The 19700-nt window shown below is 37.0% G+C and overlaps 1 protein-coding gene across 1 annotated transcript in view; it reads left to right on the top strand.

Annotated features, from left to right (window-relative positions):
* The window catches only part of LOC140507455 (uncharacterized), an 86764-nt gene extending 73255 nt beyond the window's left edge, over window positions 1-13509 (top strand). The window contains exon 9 of the mRNA XM_072615562.1: window positions 13364-13509. Coding sequence (XP_072471663.1) covers window positions 13364-13509 — 146 coding nt within the window. The remainder of the gene's footprint in view (window positions 1-13363) is intronic.
* Window positions 13510-19700: the final 6191 nt, after the last annotated feature.

Here is a 19700-nt window from a genome sequence, read left to right as displayed (position 1 = left end):
TAAAAATCAAGTCAAAGAAGGAGAGGAAAAATTGGGAAGATAAAAGAGTGATGCAAGAAAATCAGGAAAAATGAGTCAATACTCAGTTTTGCTGGAGAGGTGGTTCTTGGTTTTAAATTCTAGCTCTTGTAATTTCTGGAATATCATATTTCAAATGCTTCGATGCCTTAATGTAGAAACTGCTAGATCTTGTGTTATCTTGATTGTATTTCCACAATACTGGTATTGTTTCTTTCTAGCTGCTTGCAATATTTTCTCCTTGACCTGGAAACTCTGGAATTTGGCTACAATATTCCCAAGAATTTCTATTTTTTTATCTCTTTCAGGAGATGATCATAGATTCTTTATTTATGCTGGCTTGTAATTCTAGAATATCAGGGCAGTTTTCCTTGATAATTTCTTAGAAGATGACGTCTAAGCTCTTTTTTTGATCATGGGTTTCAGGTAGTGCCATAATTTTTAAATTGTCTCTCCTGCATCTGTTTTCCAGGTCAGTTGTTTTTCCAATGAGATATTTCACATTGTTTTCTATTTTTTTTATTCTTTTGGTTTTGTTTTGTAATTTCTTGGTTTCTCATAAAAGAACTCTTTTCTATTCTTTTTTTAATTTTTAACACAGTTTATAACAGATAAAGCAATTCAAACTTTTGGTCAGGTGCTACATCTTTTCAAAGCATTTACAATATGCACCACAAAAGAATCTTTTTTTAAAACATAAGCCAACTGAGACACAGATAATATTTATGTTACTAGCTTCAAAATCTCTTGATCTAATTGTCTCCATAGTATTACGAAGAATAAAAGGACCCTAACTTAATGTTGTTGGTCTAAAGTCCTATGCCTAATAGTTTAGTTTTAGACAGCCTTGGATGTTCCTCTACCCATAATCTATAATTGAATACATTTAGTATTAAGCTTACAAACCTTTTGACTATAGGAAATTGCCACCAAGAGTAGGGACATTGCAGGGAAACAATATCTCCCCAACTTCATGTCTATTCCAGGCAGGATTAGATTGTCCACTTGCATTCAGTCAGGCTTAAAGTCTGCCAGGTGTCAGTGGGGAAATTGGGTCTGGAGAATCCCACCTCAGCCCATGCTAAACAGTTGCTCTCCCACTCCTCCCTTGACATCATCTATGCAGTTCATACCAGCATCTCATGAGCACAGTGGCATCATGTAATGGAGGCTCAGATCGCCTTTCTTGCTTCCCATACCTGGAGTTAGACTCAGAAGAATAGACACTTCATAGTCCCACATCTCCTAAAAATGGCAAGTTCCTATAACCAGGTTTAAAATATGATTATAGTTTCACTTTGGCTAAGGAACATCTTTTAGGCAAGTCTTAAGTGGCTTAAATGTCGTTCTATACATGTTCTAGTTCCTGATTAAATGGCAATCATAAAATCTAATTTACCTTTAAAACCTTGACTTTTCCATCAATGCCAAATTTTATCAGAGGTTACCTTGTTCTTGGAAAGTTAGACTGAAATTCTTTTCTCCAAACTAAAGATGTCATTGATTTATTCTCAGTAATTAATTCAGTCTATTGTTTCAAAACGAATTGCTTTTACCTCACTTTGTGAAATGACCAATTTTTTCCCCATAACCCCCCTCCCCCCACTTTCTAATACCTTGAATTCTGGTTGCTCTTTCCCTTAATGTACCCTGCCCTCGATCACACCCCACCCCTGTCCTATCCCCATCTTCTCTCTTTTCTTTTTTTTTAAATTTATTTATTTAACTTTTAACATTCATTTTCACAACATTTTGGGTTCCAAATTTTCTCCCCATTTGTCCCCTCCCTTCACCCCTAAACACTGAGCATTCCGATTGCCCCTATCACCAATCTGCCCTCTCTTCTATCATCCCTCCCTTCTCTTGTCCCCATCTTCTCTTTTGTCCTGTAGGGCCAGATAACTTTCTATACCCCTTTACCTGTATATCTTGTTTCCTAGTAGCAAGAACAGTACTCGACAGTTGTTCCTAAAACTTTGAGTTCCAACGTCTCTTCATCCCTCCGTCCCCACCCATTCCCTTTGCGAAGACAAGCAATTCAATATAGGCCATATCTGTGTAGTTTTGCAAATGACTTCTATAAAAGTCGTGTTGTGTAAGACTAACTATACTTCCCTCCATCTTATCCTGCCCCCCATTGTTTCTATTCTCTCTTTTGATGTTGTCCCTCCCCAAGAGTGTTGACTTCAAATTTCTCCCTCCTCCTATTGCCCTCCTTTCCATCATTCCCCCCCCCCACCCTGCTTATTCCCTTCTCCCCCACTTTCTTGTATTGTAAGATAGGTTTTCATACCAAAATGAGTGTGCATTTTATTCCTTCCTTTAGTGGAATGTGATGAGAGTAAACTTAAGGTTTTTCTCTCCCCTCCCCACTTTATCCCTCCACTAATAAGTCTTTTGCCTGCCTCTTTTCTGAGAGATAATTTGCCCCATTCCACTTCTCCCTTTTTCCTCCCAATATATTTCTCTCTCACAGCTTAATTTCATTTTTTTTAAAGATATGATCCCATCCTATTTCATTCACTCTGTGCTCTCTGTCTCTGTGTGTGCGTGCGTGTGTGTGTGTGTCTGTGTGTGTATATGTAATCCCAACAACTACCCAGATACTGAAAAATTTCAAGAGTTACAAATATTGTCTTTCCATGTAGGAATGTAAACAGTTCAACTTTTGTAAAGTCCCTTATGACTTCTCTTTGCTGTTTACCTTTTCATGCTTCTCTTCATTCTTGTGTTTGAAAACCAAATTTTCTTTTCAGTTCTGGTCTTTTTATCAAGAATGCTTGAAAATCCTCTATTTCATTGAAAGACCATTTTTCCCCTGACGTATTATACTCAGTTCTGCTGGGTAGGAGATTCTTGGTTTTAGACCTAGTTCCTTTGACTTCTGGAATATCATATTCCACTCCCTTCAATCCCTTAATGTAGAATCTGCTAGATCTTGTGTTATCCTGATTGTATTTCCACAATACTTGAATTGTTTTTTTTTTTTTCTAGCTGCTTGCAATATTTTCTCCTTGACCTGGGAACTCTGGAATTTGGCCACAATGTTCCTAGGAGTTTCTCTTTTTGGATCTCTTTCAGGAGGTGATCTGTGGATTCCTTGAATACTTATTTTGCCCTCTGGTTCTAGAATCTCAGGGCAGTTTTCCTTGATAATTTCATAAAAGATGATGTCTAGGCTCTTTTTTTGATCCTGGCTTTCAGGTAGTCCAATAATTTTTAAATTGTTTCTCCTGGATCTATTTTCCAGGTCAGTTGTTTTTCCAATGAGATATTTCACATTATCTTCCATTTTTTCATTCTTTTGGTTTTATGACTTCTTGGTTTCTCATAAAGTCATTAGCCTCCATCTGTTCCATTCTAATTTTGAAAGAACTCTTTCCTTCAGTGAGCTTTTGAACCTCCTTTTCCATTTGGCTGATTCTGCTTTTGAAAGCATTCTTCTCTTCATTGTCTTCTTGAACCTCTTTTGCCAATTGAGTTAGCTTATTTTTCAAGGTGTTATTTTCTTCAGCATTTTTTGGGGGTTTCCTTTGGCAAGGTGTTGACCTGCTTCTCATACTTTCTTTCATCTCTCTCATTTCTCTTCCCAGTTTTTCCTCCACCTCTCTTACTTGATTTTCAAAATCCTTTTTGAGCTCTTCCATGGCCTGAGCCCATGGTATATTTGTTTTGGATGTGTGGGATACAGAAGCCTTGATTTCTGTGTCTTTCCCTGATGGTAAGCATTGTTCTTCCTCATAAGAAAGGAAGGGAAGAATTATCTGTTCACCAGGAAAGTAACCTTCTATAATCTTATTTTTTTCCCTTTTCTGGGCAGTTTCCCAGCCAGTGACTTGACTTCTGAGTTTTCTTTCCACCCCCACCTCGCCTCCAGATCCACCCAGCCAGTGCTTGGGGTCTGAGATTCAAATGGTGCTTCCCAGCCTCAGGGCTTTGGGCGGGGGAGGGGCTGCTATTCCGTGTGAGATTAAGTTTAGGTGCTCAGGTGGGGGCAGGGTCTCCTCACGGGGCTCAGTTCCCTCAGGAGGTTTATGTGGAGACCTTCAACAATGGATCCAGGCTCCTGCCTGCTCTGGGAGCCCCTTTCTGCTGCCGCCCCGTGCCGCTGCCTCCTGAGGGGGCCCGAGCCAAGAGCACACCCCACTCTCCTATTGGCCACCCAAAAAGACTCTCTCACCAACCCTTGTCACCTTCGGGTGGCGGGACCTGCGGGGCTGCTGGAGATTCTGTCCCTGAAGTCTGTTGGAATCTGCTCCGGGTCCGGTGCCCAATGGATCTTTTGTGTCAGGTTTTCAGGGCCCTCTGGAACAGAAATCTCGTCCACTCTGTTGTTGTGTGACTTCTGCTGCTCCAGAATTTGTTGGGAGTTGGGGCAGGAAAGAGTACTTATAGTTGCTCACAGACCAGAACACATGCCACGAGAGGAAGAAATTCCTCTCCCTTGATTGTTCCATCTTGAAGGAACTGAAAACTTACCAGTCCCTGGAGTATACATTCCACTTGACAAAGGACTCAAAAGTTAAGTAACTGTCAGGGGAAATGCCCAAAAAAGGGGGAAAAATAAGACTATAGAGGATTACTTTTTTGGTGAAGAAAAAGGTGTTTTCTTCCATCCTTTTGGAAGAGGAAGAACAAAACTTACCATCAGAGGAAGACATAAAAATCAAGGCTTCTATGTCCAAAACCTCCAAAAAAGATATGCAATGGTCTCAGAGCATGAAAGAGCTCAAAAAGAATTTTGAAAATCAAGAAAGAGAGGTAGAGTAAAAATTAGGAAGAGAAATGAAAGAGATGCAAGAAAACCATGAAAAGCAAGTCAACAGCTTGCTAAAGGATACCCAAAAAATGCTGAAGAAAATAACATTTAAAAATAGACTAACCCAAATGGCAAAAGAGGTCCAAAAAGTCAAAGAGGAGAAGATGGCTTTAAAAATCAGAATTAGCCAAATGGAAAAGGAGGTTCAAAAGCTCACTGAAGAAAATAGTTCTTTAAAAATTAGAAAGGAACAGATGGAAGCTAATAATTTTATGAGAAGCCAAGAAATTACAAAACAGAACCAAAAGAAAGAAAAAAAAGAAGACAATGTGAAATATCTCATTGGAAAAACAAGTAACCTGGAACACAGATCCAGGAGAGATAATTTAAAAATTATTGGTCTACCTGAAAACCATGATCAGAAAAAGAGCCTAGACATCATCTTCCAAGAAATTATCAAGAAAAACTACCCTGATATTCTAGAACCAGAGAGTAAAATAGAAATAGAAAGGATTTTGGCTGAAATATATAAATTTCAAGCAATCCACGCTATCAGTACTCCAGCTCCTTCATCACTGATTTTCATCATCTAAGATATTAACAATTCTCCTATCCTTTGGGTAAACTGACTCAAAATATCTTGTGAATTCCTGCTCAATAAAATTCTCAATTATCTCCCTAAATACTATGTTCCCTGCTTGGTTCTCCTGTTTTTGCCTTAGTATGGGGCAAGCTTTGACCTTAGAAGTTCCCCCTGTAACATTGATTCATTTTCCAACTCCGACTCAGTTTCATTTTCTGCCCATGCACGCTTCTGTTAGTCTTCATCATAGCAACTAGGCTGGGTTAGTACAAGGGTAGTATGCATACTTTTTTGCCAACCCACCATTTCTTAGTTAAATGAACAGCTTTTTCTTCCACATAGGACCCCCCAGCTTGCTCTTTTAAAGGAGAGCCTGAACCCTGAGAATTCCCATGCAAACTGGCTAACTCTTTTTCCATCTGATTTTTTTTTCCTTCAGCAGCTCATCTCTGCTTTTACACATAATATGGTAGTCTATAATGATATCCAGCCTCTCCTACACATCCATGCTATCTCTTTTCCTGGTCTCGTTGGTATTCTTTACAAATATCTTTCCAAGTCTAGGTTTCCTCTCTTGGAACCTTGGTTCCAAGTTCTTTCAGGGTCCAGTGCTTTTAACCCATTACCTTGCCAGGGAGGAATACAGCAAATTCTCCTGTCAGGATATTCGTTTTTTCCTCTAAATTCTTTATACCTTCAAATAGAGATTTTATATCCTCTGATATTGTTTGTGATGTCAAATGTATAGCCAAGGTAATAGTCACAGCACTGGTGGTGACTATGAATATGCTGGCATATTTCTCAATCACAAAGTATAACAGATTGTCCATATAGAAGAAAAAACCAGAAAGCCAAATCCCAAACCAGAAGGATGAATACCAAACCAGAAAGCCAAATCCTTCATAGTAGCCAAGAAGTCAATACACATTAACAATGCAGCAGACAAATCCATTCCCAAGCTTCCTCCTCCCTGCCCCTTTCCCATTTCCAAAAACAAGCATTCACAAACCTATCTGTTTACTTGCCTGTGTCCTCTCTCTCTGGCCTAATTGCTCTCACTCACTTTCTCTCAGCTCCGCTCCACCGTTCCTATTTCACCAGTTCAACAAGCTCCTCCCACTACGTGTGATTAGACTTCCATATAATTTAAGTAGATCATATGATACTATTAATGAGTGGGAAAGATCTTTCCATTTAAATTACCATTACATTACCTGAATCAGATGACTTACAACTATTTTATATAAACAAAATTGCATCTTTATCTGACTTTAATATATTCTAGCCATGCATTCCCCTTATTAAGTTTTTGGTGCTCAGGGAATTACAATAAACTTGAATATTAGTCTAATTAAAATACAATTAAGCAAGTAAATTTATATTTTAAAAGATTATAATGTATTCTACAACCAAGTTCACATATTCAGGATGATGTAGTTTACTGTTTCCTTTTAGTAGCAATGGTTGCATGACAGTAGGTGGCACAAATAAAATTTATGCTCCTAAACAGGACCAAGTTACAGGATGTCATTTAGTGAGCTAAAAATATTACTTGGATTAGACACAAGATAGGACTAAGTATCCTCTGAGGGCTATAGCAGAGTTGGAATACTTTGGGTCATGGAGAACAGCCAGGAAGTAAGTGAGTAATGGGAAGATGTGTTATTATTCAATAGGCTTAAGAGAGATATTCAAGTCATAGACTTTCGGGGCTAAATTCAACACTTGGAGTTTTAGACCAGGAGGAAGAAAGCACATGTACAAATCAAGTTCTGAGTTCCTTGATCAGTTTCAAGGTCCAGGAGTTTGGAAGAGATTGTGAAGAATGGTTTGATAGAGGAGGTTCAATATGAGGAGGTGAGAGATGACTGACAAAGGAGAGTGGGTAGGCCATGTGGTTCCCAATAAATAAGCTAAGTTTAATTACCCTGGAGAATAGCATAAATAGGGAGGAGCAAGTGACTAACAGAGAGATAGTCACAAATTGGGTCAAATTTGGCATACTTAGGTTTTATTAAGCTCTTGACACAACTCCTAGTCAATCAATGGGATACTTAGGTGGTTTTTCTCATCCACATAAGACGAATTCTATGATGGAGTCTGGCACAAAATAGATGCTTACTAACTGCTTGTTGATTAATTCACAAATTTTATGGATGAGAGATTGGTCCTCATTCAAGTGGATCTGATTGGCTGATGAGTTTTTAGCATGAAGCATGGAAGTTTCCAGAAAAGGCAGGGACAGTGTATTAGACTGGAGAAGAGAGTCAAGCCTAGAGCAGAATTCTCAGAGAAGTACTGTAAATCAGACAGATTTTTTTGCTTTTTTCAATCTGGAAACTCTCTCTCTCTCTCTCTCTCTCTCTCTCTCTCTCTCTCTCTCTCTCTCTCTCTCTCTCTCTCTCTCTCTCTCTCTCTCTCTCTGTCTCTCTCCCTCTCTCTCTCCCTCTCTCTCTCTCCCCTCTCTCACTTGGTGACCTCATCAGCTCTCAGATCATTTTACTAGCACCATTCTTTCTCCTGAGCTCCAGTATTACATCATTAATTGCCTATTATACATTTTGAACCAGGTAGATAGATCTCTCAAACTCAACACGTCAAAAACAGAGTTTGTTATCTTTCTCCCTAAATCCAACAGTTTTCCAAACATCCTTATTTCTGTTGAAGGCACTACCATCCTCCCAGTCACTCAGCTTTCCAACCTTGATATCTATCTTTGATTCCTCATTCTCATTAACTACATATCCAATCAATTGCCATATTTTGTAGTTTCTACATTCAAGTTCTACAAACCATCTCCTTACCACAATCTTGGTAATTCAAGTATTATTATCTCATTTTACAAATTAGGGAACCCAGGATCAAAGAAATTCAATGCTTTGCCTACGTTCAGTTAGGTAGTAATTGTAGGAATCAGGATTTGAACTCAGGTCTCCTAATCCCAATCTGATGAGTTTGTTGTGCTGAGTTGCTGAGCAGTACAGAGGGAATATTCCAGACCTTTTTCTTATAGAAAATATGGTCCTTGAAAGTAGGGGTTATTTCACTTATTGCATTTGTATCCCCAGTATATAGCACAGTGTCTGGTACATAATCAATGCTTAATAAATGCTTATTGACTGAGTGATTATTTCCAGGAACTTGAGAGGAAATTTGAAAGGTAATGTTACGAAGTTATACCTTGGACAATAGCATTTTAAAATTTCAACCAAGGATTTTTAGAATTGGAGATGAGGATGGGGAGAAGGTAATGAAATTATGACTGGACAAAATTGCCAAATTTTCATAAAAATCACAATATTTTGTTTTGCTAGCAATGAAGAATTTTAGTAATCAACGTAGTTAATATCAGCATCCTACTAATGCTATTTGGAAAAGAGGAATCTAGACCTTGTCCCAGAGATGGCAATCCCAATGAAAGTCAGTACTTCAGAGTCAAGTGTGGGAGGAGCAAAATGTTACCTAATAAACCTGTGGGAAAAATTCCATTTGTTTTCAGAACCACTGGGTAAAATGGAGAGAAGAACCATTAGTAATATTTTCCCTCAGAGATGAAAATTTTCCTTTTCCTGTGCTACCCTGCTATTACTTTTTCCCCGAGTACCTTTCACCCTCAAAAACAAATTAAATGTTTCTGGTATTGCAAGCTTTTTACAAAGTCTTAAAGAGCAAAAGGAAATGTATTTCTTATCTTACCATTTTGCAGTTTGTTTATTTTCAGCCCCCAATGCTCCCATGTTTCTACCTTAGCATTCAAATTTCCTTATGAAGCAAATTAGTAATGCTTGCAGTGATAAGACTATAATCAAAGTTAATAATCAGTTTTTCAAAATTCTTCTGTTGTCTATATTAGGGTCACTTCACGCTGTTTGGGAATGGATACGGTTTTTGACATACATTTTAACACCCATAGCTAACTCTAAAACCATATTCTTTCCTTTGTATTCAACCTAATTCAATTCAGCAATCATCTAAGTGTTTATTATGGACCAGATGCTTTTCTAGGTACTAAGGATAAAAATGAAAAAAAAAAAAAACAGCCACTGTACTCATGGAGCTTACCTTTTGCCAAGTGGAGAAAGCATGTGCACAGATAAATTATATGTAAAATATAAACAAAGAAAATATAATTCCCAGCAAAGTTAGATGGGATCTTCAACTGGGAATCAGTAAAGGTCTCATACAGGAAGTGACACCTGAGCCTTGAAGGGAGATAGGTATTCCATATTCCCCATTTCCTTCAAGCTGCATGTCAAACCTCTAATTAAACTCAATAAAGATTTCTTAAATGCTATGTGCCAGGCACTGTATTAAATGCTAGGAATAGAAATAAAAAAATAAAACAGCCCCTGCCCTCAAGGAGTTTTTAATCTAATGGAGAAAACAATACACAGGAGGAAGTTGGAGATACCAGGTGGTACTGTGCGTTGGGGTACTTTTTTCATCAAGTTCAAACGAACCAGAGCTATAGATGGAATAATGTCCTCTCTGCCTTGTAGTTAGCCATAAGGCACTTAGCAGTGATTCTTGATTGGACATGTGCAAGTAAAAAGGGAGAGTATTCTAGGCATGATAGACAACCTGTGCAGAAGCACAGAGGTGGGAAATGGAATGTATATTGTCAGAAAAAATCTAGGGGAAAAGGGAGAATTAGGAAATATACCCTATCAAACTCGTATTGATTTTTGCAGAGAACTGGTTCATCTAAATATTTGTAAATTCACTGGAGGCTGCGTCGAAAAGCCTAACATTGCAATTGTGACTGAGTACTGTCCAAAGGGAAGTTTGAATGACGTGCTGCTCAGTGAGGACATTCCTATCAACTGGGGCGTCAGGTACAAGATGAATTTTGGAATGATTGGAGATATGATAATTAGTTGGCCACTAAGTTATGATAACCTGTGACTATGTTTCATTATTGTTGATGTCCATAATTAATTGCTTACTACCTTCTGCTTTCCCCAAGGAGTTATACTGGAAGCAGCTATGATCCAGGTTGCTAGGCAACATTTTTCTTTTCTTTTTTTTTTCCTTAACCTCTTCAGTCACACAGAGTGGGTGAAGCAATACCCATTCACCACACATGGGAGAGTAAATTAAGTAGGGTTCGGCAAAATATTGCACACAAATTTCATTTCTCTCTAACTCTCTCTCCCTTTGTCCGAGTTATGGCCTGCTCATTTCCTAGTTGGGATTTAAATCACAACAACACTAAATTAATAACAATCATTATCCAAATATCTGGGCATGTAGGGATTTGGGTAAGGGGGAGGTCTGGAAGGGATCATATGACTACTTATTGAAAATGCTATAGAGGGAATATTGAACCAAGTTGAAACAGTTCCCCCTCCAAGGGGATTCTGTGATTCTGAGTTTTGTTTCTATTACATAATTTTGCTTGGCATTTATTCTGGAATGTGCTAAAAATGCTGTCTTTCAGAGAATGATGCTTAGTTTTATGCTGTGATCACTCCAGGGGCTTATCTGTGTCTCAGATTTTCTTTTGCTACAGACATTGCCCAGGGAATGGCTTATCTTCATCAACACAAAATATTCCATGGACGTCTGAAGTCTACCAACTGTGTGATAGATGACTGATAGGTATGCAAAATTTCAGGTAAAAGGATTCCATGAATGCTTGGCATTTGTTTTTCACGTTAATTGATTATTTTCCATTCTTCAATCTTATCTTAACTAATCTTTATAGCTCCTCTACCTCATAAAGTTTTTCTACCAGACAATAAATAAGAGAAGGAAAGCTTTCCATCTTAAATTTGCACCTCGCCCAGTACATAGTGCAGAGATCGACATAGGGTAAGAATTCTTATTGGTGGTGAATATAGTGCATGATACTACCCCCATTTCATGCGAAGTAAAATCAAAGAATAGAAAGGTAAAGAGTTTTGCATAGTGATTGCTGGAAACTGAGAATCATTGTGATTTATGAAGTAGAGAGGAAATGAGAGTCTTAAAGTGATCAGGATGCTATTGAGATTTAGAGAGCAGAGACAGAGTCAAAGAAAGTAAGTACTGATGTTCTTAGCACAGAGGGACAGTTCTCTCTATGCCCCTCTTGGATTGAGAGGGCAACTAAAGAAAGAAGTAATTGAATTGTTCCAGTGGTGGACTGATTTGTGAGTAGTATCATGTATACAAAGCTAAGACATTACTTGGTGACATAGAGAAATGCATACTACCTGACACGGGCAGATAAATTAGTGTGAATGTTCGCTGGGTAGAGACGGGAAAACGCTGAAGAGCACTGAGTGGTGAGCTATACTGATTAATCTTGGGTTTCCTTCTTTTTCCGTCTTCATTGTGGCATTTGACAAATGTTGCTGTGTGACTCTGTTGGTCTGTGTTGGTGACTTCTTTTGCTCCATACGTAGCATTTAATGGCATGAAAAAAAGTGATTATGAAGGTAGGAGTTCAGTTTTGATCTGATACTGCCTTTATGAATTATACCAACTGAACCTGTTCCTATTTTCTGAGAAATCTGCTGAAAGAGTTGGAAGAGATGAAGGAAAGGGTAGAGGAAGGAACAATGATAGGGAGCATTCTTCTGATGACATAAACCCACTTGCGCACTCTAGGAGCATCAGACTTAACCAGGGAATTCACTGTGCTTTCTTCATTGAGGCTCAATTGTTCTTTCCAAAAATATTTACCTACTATGTGCTAGGCAGTGGAGATACTAAGAAAAAAGTAATCATTCCAGAGGAAAACAAATGGAGTGGATGAGGAAAAGCATTGTAGAGGAGGTGGTGCTTGAAATGATCCTAAGAGGACAATAACTTTATTATTGCAATTAAATAATACTTCCAGGCTCCTTGTCCCTTGGAGAACTATGTTAATGGGTTTCAGCAAATTATCTTGACTGAAGCTTTAAGTCTGACATCATTGTACGTGAAAAGATAATATCTAATAATGTGTATATTTAATGTATATACATATAATGTACAATATTTTCTATTAGTTGCTATGTATAATAATTTTAGATGTATAGTATATATATGTACACATATTTTTTTTTAGTAATTTTAATAAAAGAGACAAAAAAAGTACAAACAATATGGGCTAAGGAATGATTCAAAAGTATTTTTTAATGTATGTTTTGATTGTATTCTTTAATATACTCACACAGAGTCAGATATACCTTATTCTTTACCTGGTCGTCATCCTTCCTCACTTAGACTTCCTGTTTCAGTTAATCTAAAGAAAACCAGAGAAATTCTATGTTTTAGTCAGACACTTCCCTGCTTTAGGAATAGTAATGGGCCACTTACCTTGCAGAGAAGGTGTTGACCTGCAGAGGGAGTTTCCTCACTTGGGATTTCCCTATGATAATAAAAACGAGTTGGACAGGTTCCATCTCTGCTCTTTCCCCATCTTTTAGTTTTATACTACCTTAATTCTTAAATCTCTCTCTCTCTCTCTCTCTCTCTCTCTCTCTCTCTCTCTCTCTCTCTCTCTCTCTCTCTCTCTCTCTCTCATCTCTCTCTGTCTCTCTCTGTCTCTCTCCACTTTCCTACCTTGCAATCTATCTCTTGTAAAAATAACAACAAAAATCAATTTAGCAAAACTAACAAAAATATCAACTACTCAGTATGCTTACTGACAGTATATTCAGTGTTTCACAGGAATAATTCCTCTCCCCAGTACATGCACAGACACAGACACATACACATTTCTACAAAGGAAGATAGGAATGGAGCGCTTCTTTTACCTTCTTTCTTCACTTTATTCCTGTCATGAATCAAAATTAATTCTACACAGAAACAATGTTTTAGACTGCAGTTTGAGTGCATGTATTATTTGTTACATTAGTGCTTCATTATCAGCTAGGGTACTGTATCTTTTGTCAGTACGATTTTAATACATCATAGACATCTAAATCACCGTCGTTTTAGATTGAGTGTTGTGATATTAATGTGATGATATACAATGGTACAATTACATGAATCCTAATTAAGTACTTCTTTCTGTCTTTCCTTCATGTTAGATTTTGGATTAAAGTCGTACCGAGAAGAAGATTTGTCTGAAGGTTTTAGTTCACATCAACAGCATCTGAAGCAGATTTATCTGGCTCCAGAAGCTCATTTAGTGTCAAATTGGGAGCCATCTCCATTGGGAGATGTATACAGGTGATCTATGACCTTTTCTGAGGAATCATCAAAGACCACACATAGAAGTTTTTTTGATATTCTGGAATCCACCATTTTAAGACTCTAAGGAAAGCTACACATGTAGATCTCAGTGTGGTTGCTTTGGCAGATGGCATTTGGTTTCTTAAATTTTTAACCTTATAAAGAATTATGTTCATATGTTTACATATATGGAAGTATGTTACATATCATTTGATCCTCTCAAGAATTCTGTGAAGCAAGTGCCTGTTAGAGGTAAGGAAGCTGAGTTTGAGAAAAGGTAAGTGACTTGCCCATGGACACACAGATAGGGTCCAAGTCATCAAGTGAACCCAAGTCTTACATAATTTAATATGTCCCCTACTAATACATTAATTCTAGTTCTAGAGAAAGTCTCAAGTTTTGTACAAAAACAAGGAAGATTAAGAACATTTGCTTGATAATATTATGTCAGGTACATTATTTTAATACAAGATTCATTTCATAGCATTGTCTTTTGCTGTAGAGAAAAAAACAAAATTAAAAAAATGAGAAAGACACTGCTGGAAAGCATGAAAGAGGAGTTTTCAAGCAGCTGGGGGATAAAAACTGAAAAAGTATGTTAACCAATGAAATATTTTTCTTATTGGAAGAAGGTTATTGCAGGCTTGGATGTAACTCCTTGATGATTCTGTGGCATGTTTGTGAACAAGCCAAAAATGGTAGTTGTGATAGGTTGGAAGGATATTAAAAAAACAAATTCATAGAAAGCTTTGTGTTACATAAAAAAGCACCTTTCCAGAGTAACTGGACTTACTGTCTCAACAACGAAGGTCATTCACTTTTTGTGTCTGATAAATTGTAAACATGATATCTATCTATATATCTATAGCTAAAGGATATTGACACTCATTCCACAAAATAGATGGAACAGATTAAAGTGGTTTGAAATGGTTGTGATGGGGTGCTTGGGTGCATGTACTTGGACTCCAATTCTTAAATCACATTTCTCTTTAAAAATCATATTTCTCCTTAACCTCAAAACATTATCCCAGGCAGTTTCATGTAAGAAAGGCAGGAGTAGCAATCCTAATCTCAGACAAAGCAAAAGCAGAAATAGACCTAATCAAAAGGGATAAGGATGGAAACTATATCCTGCTAAAAGGCACCATAGACAATGAAGCAATATCATTACTAAACATGTATGCTCCAAGTGGTATAGCATCCAAATTCTTAGAGGAGAGGGTGGGGGAGTTGAAGGAAGAAATTGATAGCAAAACTATACTAGTGGGGGACCTCAAACTCCCCCTCTCTGAACTCGATAAATCCAACCTCAAAATAAACAAGAAAGAGGTTAAGGAGGTAAATAAAACTCTGAATAAGGTAGATGTGATAGATCTTTGGAGAAAATTAAATGGGAATAGAAAGGAATATACCTTTTTCTCAGCGGTACATGGAACATTTACAAAAATTGACCATGTACTAGGACATAAAAATCTCACAATCCAGTGCAGAAAGGTAGAGATAATCAATGCATCCTTTTCAGATCATAATGCATTAAAAATTACATGTAATAAAAGGCCATGGAAAGAGAAACCAAAAATCAATTGGAAACTAAATAATCTAATTCTAAAGAAGGGTTAGGTTAAAGAAGAAATCAGAGAAACAATCAACAATTTCATTCAAGAGAATGAAAATAGTGAGACAACATACTAAAACTTATGGGATACTGCAAAAGCAGTTATTAGGGGAAGTTTTATATCTTTGAATGCTTACATAAATAAAATAGAGAAAGAGGAGATCAATGACTTAGGCTTGCAGTTGAAAAAGCTAGAAAAAGAACAAATTGAAAATCCCCAAGTAAATACCAAATTAGAAATACTGAAAACCAAAGGAGAGATTAATAAAATTGAAATTAAGAAAACTATTGAATTAATAAATAAAACCAATAGTTGGTTTTATGAAAAAACTAATAAAATTGATAAACCTTTGGTCAATCTGATTAAAAAAAAGAAAGAAGAAAATCAAATTACTAATATTAAAAATGAGAGGGGTGAACTCACCTCCAACGAGGAGGAAATTAAAACAATAATTAGAAACTACTTTGCCCAACTTTATGCCCACAAATTCGACAATCTAAACGAGATGGATGAATATTTTAAAAAATACAAATTGCCCAGATTAACAGAAGAGGAAGTTGAATATTTAAACAACCCCATCACAGAAAAAGAAATTGAACAAGCCATCAATGAACTCCCTAGGAAAAAATCTCGAGGGCCAGATGGATTCACAAGTGAATTCTATCAAACATTTAAAGAACAGTTAATTCCAATTCTACATACACTATTTTTGAAAATTGGGGAAGAAGGAGTCCTCCCAAATTCTTTCTATGATACAAATATGGTTTTGATACCCAAACCAGGAAGAGACAAAACAGAGAAAGAAAATTATAGACCAATTTCCCTAATGAATATAGATGCAAAAATTTTACGTAAGATTTTAGCAAAACGAATACAGCATCTTATCACGAGATTAATACATTATGATCAGGTAGGATTCATACCAGGACTACAGGGTTGGTTCAATATTAGGAAAACTATTAGCAATATCGATCACATGAACAACAAAGCTAACAAGAACCACATGATTATCTCAATATCTTCAGAAAAAGCTTTTGACAAAATACAACACCCATTCCTACTAAAAACATTGGAGAACGTAGGAATAAAGGGAACTTTCCATAAAATAATAAGCAGTATCTATCTAAAACCTTCAGCAAGCATTATACGCAATGGGGATAAGCTAGATGCATTCCCAATAAGATCAGGGGTGAAACAAGGTTGTCCATTATCACCACTATTATTCAATATGGTACTAGAAATGTTAGCTGTAGCAATTAGACAAGATAAAGATATTCAAGGAATAAGAATAGCCAAAGAAGAAACTAAGTTATCACTCTTTGCAGATGATATGATGATTTACCTAGAGAATCCCAGAGATTCAAGTAAAAAATTCCTTGAATTAATAAACAACTTTGGCAAAGTTTCAGGTTACAAAATAAACCCACACAAATCTTCTGTGTTCCTATATATTAGCAACAAAGTCCAACAGCAAGAGATAGAAAGAGAAATCCCATTTAAAGCTAGGGTAGACAGTATAAAATACTTAGGGGTCTACCTGCCAAAACAAACCCAGGGATTATATGAACACAATTACAAGACACTTTTTGCACAAATAAAGTCAGATTTAAGTAAGTGGAAAAACATTAGTTGCTCATGGGTAGGCCGTGCTAATATAATAAAAACGACAATTCTACCCAAATTAATATACTTATTTAGTGCCATACCAATTAAACTATCAGACAATTACTTTCTAGAGCTAGATAAAATAATATCAAAATTCATTTAGAAAAACAAAAGGTCCAGAATATCAAAGGGACTAATGAAAAGAAATGCTTGGGAAGGTGGCCTAGCGCTACCAGACCTCAAACTGTACTATAAAGCAGCAATTATCAAAACCACTTGGTATTGGCTAAGAAACAGAGAGGTAGACAAGTGGAATAGACTTGGCACTCAAGATGCAGTAGGCAAGGAATATAGCAACCTTCTGTTTGATAAACCCAAGGACCCCAGCTTCTGGGATAAGAACTCATTGTTTGAGAAAAATTGCTGGGAAAACTGGATAGCAGTGTGGCAGAAATTAGGCATAAACCCATACCTGACACCGTACACAAGAATAAAGTCCAAATGGGTACATGATTTAGGTATAAAGATTGATACCATGAATAAACTGGAGAAGCAAGGAATAGTGTATTTATCAGATCTATGGAGAAGGGAAGAATTCTTTACTAAAGTAGAGATAGAAAGCATTATGAAATGCAAAATGGATAACTTTGATTACATTAAACTGAGACGTTTTTGCACAACCAAACCCAATGCAACCAAAATCCGGAGGGATGTAGTAAATTGGGAAAGAATTTTTACAGCTAAGCTCGGGGATAAAGGCCTCATTTCTAGAATATATAGAGAACTGACTCAAATGTATAATCATACAAGTCATTCTCAAATTGATAAATGGTCAAAGGACATGAACAGGCAATTTTCAGAGGAAGAAATTAAAGATATCTATAATCATATGAAAAAATGCTCTAAATCACTATTGGTTAGAGAGATGCAAATCAAAACAACTCTGAGGTACCACATCACACCTATAAGATTGGCAAACATGACAGAACAAGAAAATGATAAATGCTGGAGAGGATGTGGGAGAGTTGGAACACTAATTCATTGTTGGTGGAGCTGTGAGCTCATCCAACCGTTCTGGAGAGCAATTTGGAACTATGCGCAAAGGGCTACAAAAATGTGCATACCTTTTGACCCAGCAATATCGCTACTAGGATTATATCCCCAAGAGATCATAAAAATGGGAAAGGGTCCCACATGTACAAAAATATTTATAGCAGCACTCTATGTAGTTGCCAAAAACTGGAAGTCAAGGGGATGTCCATCAATTGGGGAATGGCTGAATAAATTATGGTATATGAATGTAATGGAGTATTATTGTGCCATAAGAAATGATGAACAAGAAGACTTCAGAGAGGCCTGGAAGGACTTATACGACCTGATGCTGAGTGAAAGGAGCAGAACCAGGAGAACTTTGTGCACAGCAACGACCACAGTGTGCGAGAGTTTTTTCTGGTAGACTTGGAATTTTGTAATAAGGCAAAAACTTCTTATAAAAAAAAAAAATTCCAAAGGTGGTTCTCAAGGCAAAATGCCTTCCACACTCAGAGAAAGAAATATGGAAGTCACTCACAAAATGTAGCAGATCATGTTTGTGTATGTGTATGTGTTCGTGTATCATGTTCTGATTTGTTATACGATTTCTTTCATTTATTTTAGTCTGACTACATAGCATGACTATAGTGAAAATATACTCGATAGGAAAGTATATGTAGAATCTATACAGAATTGTATGCAGTCGTGGGGAAGGAGGGGGTAGTGGGGGGTAGGTGTGGGGGGGATAAAATCTCAATTGTATGGCAGTGATTGTTAAACATTAAAAAAATAATAAAAAAATTAAAAAAATATTTATTTATTTGTTTTTAGTTTTCAACATTCATTTCCACAAGATTTTGAGTTCTAAGTTTTCTCCCCATCTCTCCCCTCCTCCCACCCCAAAACACCATATGTTCTGATTACTCCTTCCCCCAATCTGCCCTTCCTTCTATCATACCCCTCCCTTCACTTATTCCCCCTTCTCTCTTTGCTTATAGGGCAAGATAAATTTCTACCCCCCATTGCTTGTATTTCTTACTTCCCAGTTGCATGCAAAAACAGTTCTCAACATTCGCTGCTAAAACTTTGAGTTCCAACTTCTCTCCCTTCCTCCCTCCCCACCCATCTCCACTGAGAAGCCAATCAATTCAATATAGGCCACATATGTGTAGTTTTGCAAAAGATTTCCGTATTATTATGTTCTGAAAGGCTAACTATATTTCCATCCATCCTATCCTTCCCCCCATATATTCTATTTCCTCTCTTGAACTTGTCCCTCCCCTAAAGTGTTTACTTCTAATTACTCCATTCTCCCACTTGCCATCCCTTATATCTTCCCCCCACTTCACTTGTCCCCTTTTCCCCTACTTTCCTGTAGGGTAAGAAACATTTTCACACCAAATTGAGTGTGCATGGTATTCGCTTCTTAAACCAAATATTTTTCTTGCCTCTTTTTTGAGAGATAATTTGCCTCATTTCATTTCTCCTTTTCTCCTGTCAATATATTTTTTTCTCTCCTTCATTTTATTGTTTAGATATCATCCCCCCCATTCAACTCACACTGTGCCCTCTACCTATATGTATATAATTCCTCCAACTACCCAAATATTGAGAAAAGTTTCGAGAGTTACAAATGTTATCTGTCTATGCAGGAATGTAAACAGTTCAGCTTTAGTTAAGTTCCTTAGGATTTCTCTTTATTGTTTATCTTTTCATGCTTCTCTTGATTCTTGTGTTTGAAAGTCAAATTTTCTATTCAATTCAGGTCTTTTCATCAAGAAGTGTTTAAAGTTCTCTATTTCATTGAATGACCATTTCCCCCCCTGAAATATTACACTCAGTTTTGCTGGGTAAGTGATTCTTGGTTTTAATCCTAGTTCCTTTGACTTCTGGAATATCAAATTCCAAACCCTTCAGTCCCTTATTGTAAAAACTGCTA

Source organism: Notamacropus eugenii, chromosome 1 (genome assembly GCF_028372415.1).
Source record: "Notamacropus eugenii isolate mMacEug1 chromosome 1, mMacEug1.pri_v2, whole genome shotgun sequence".
Classification (NCBI taxonomy): Eukaryota; Metazoa; Chordata; class Mammalia; order Diprotodontia; family Macropodidae; genus Notamacropus; species Notamacropus eugenii.
The sequence above is the reverse complement of the archived record's forward strand: the minus strand, read 5'-3'. Positions and strand labels throughout refer to the sequence as shown.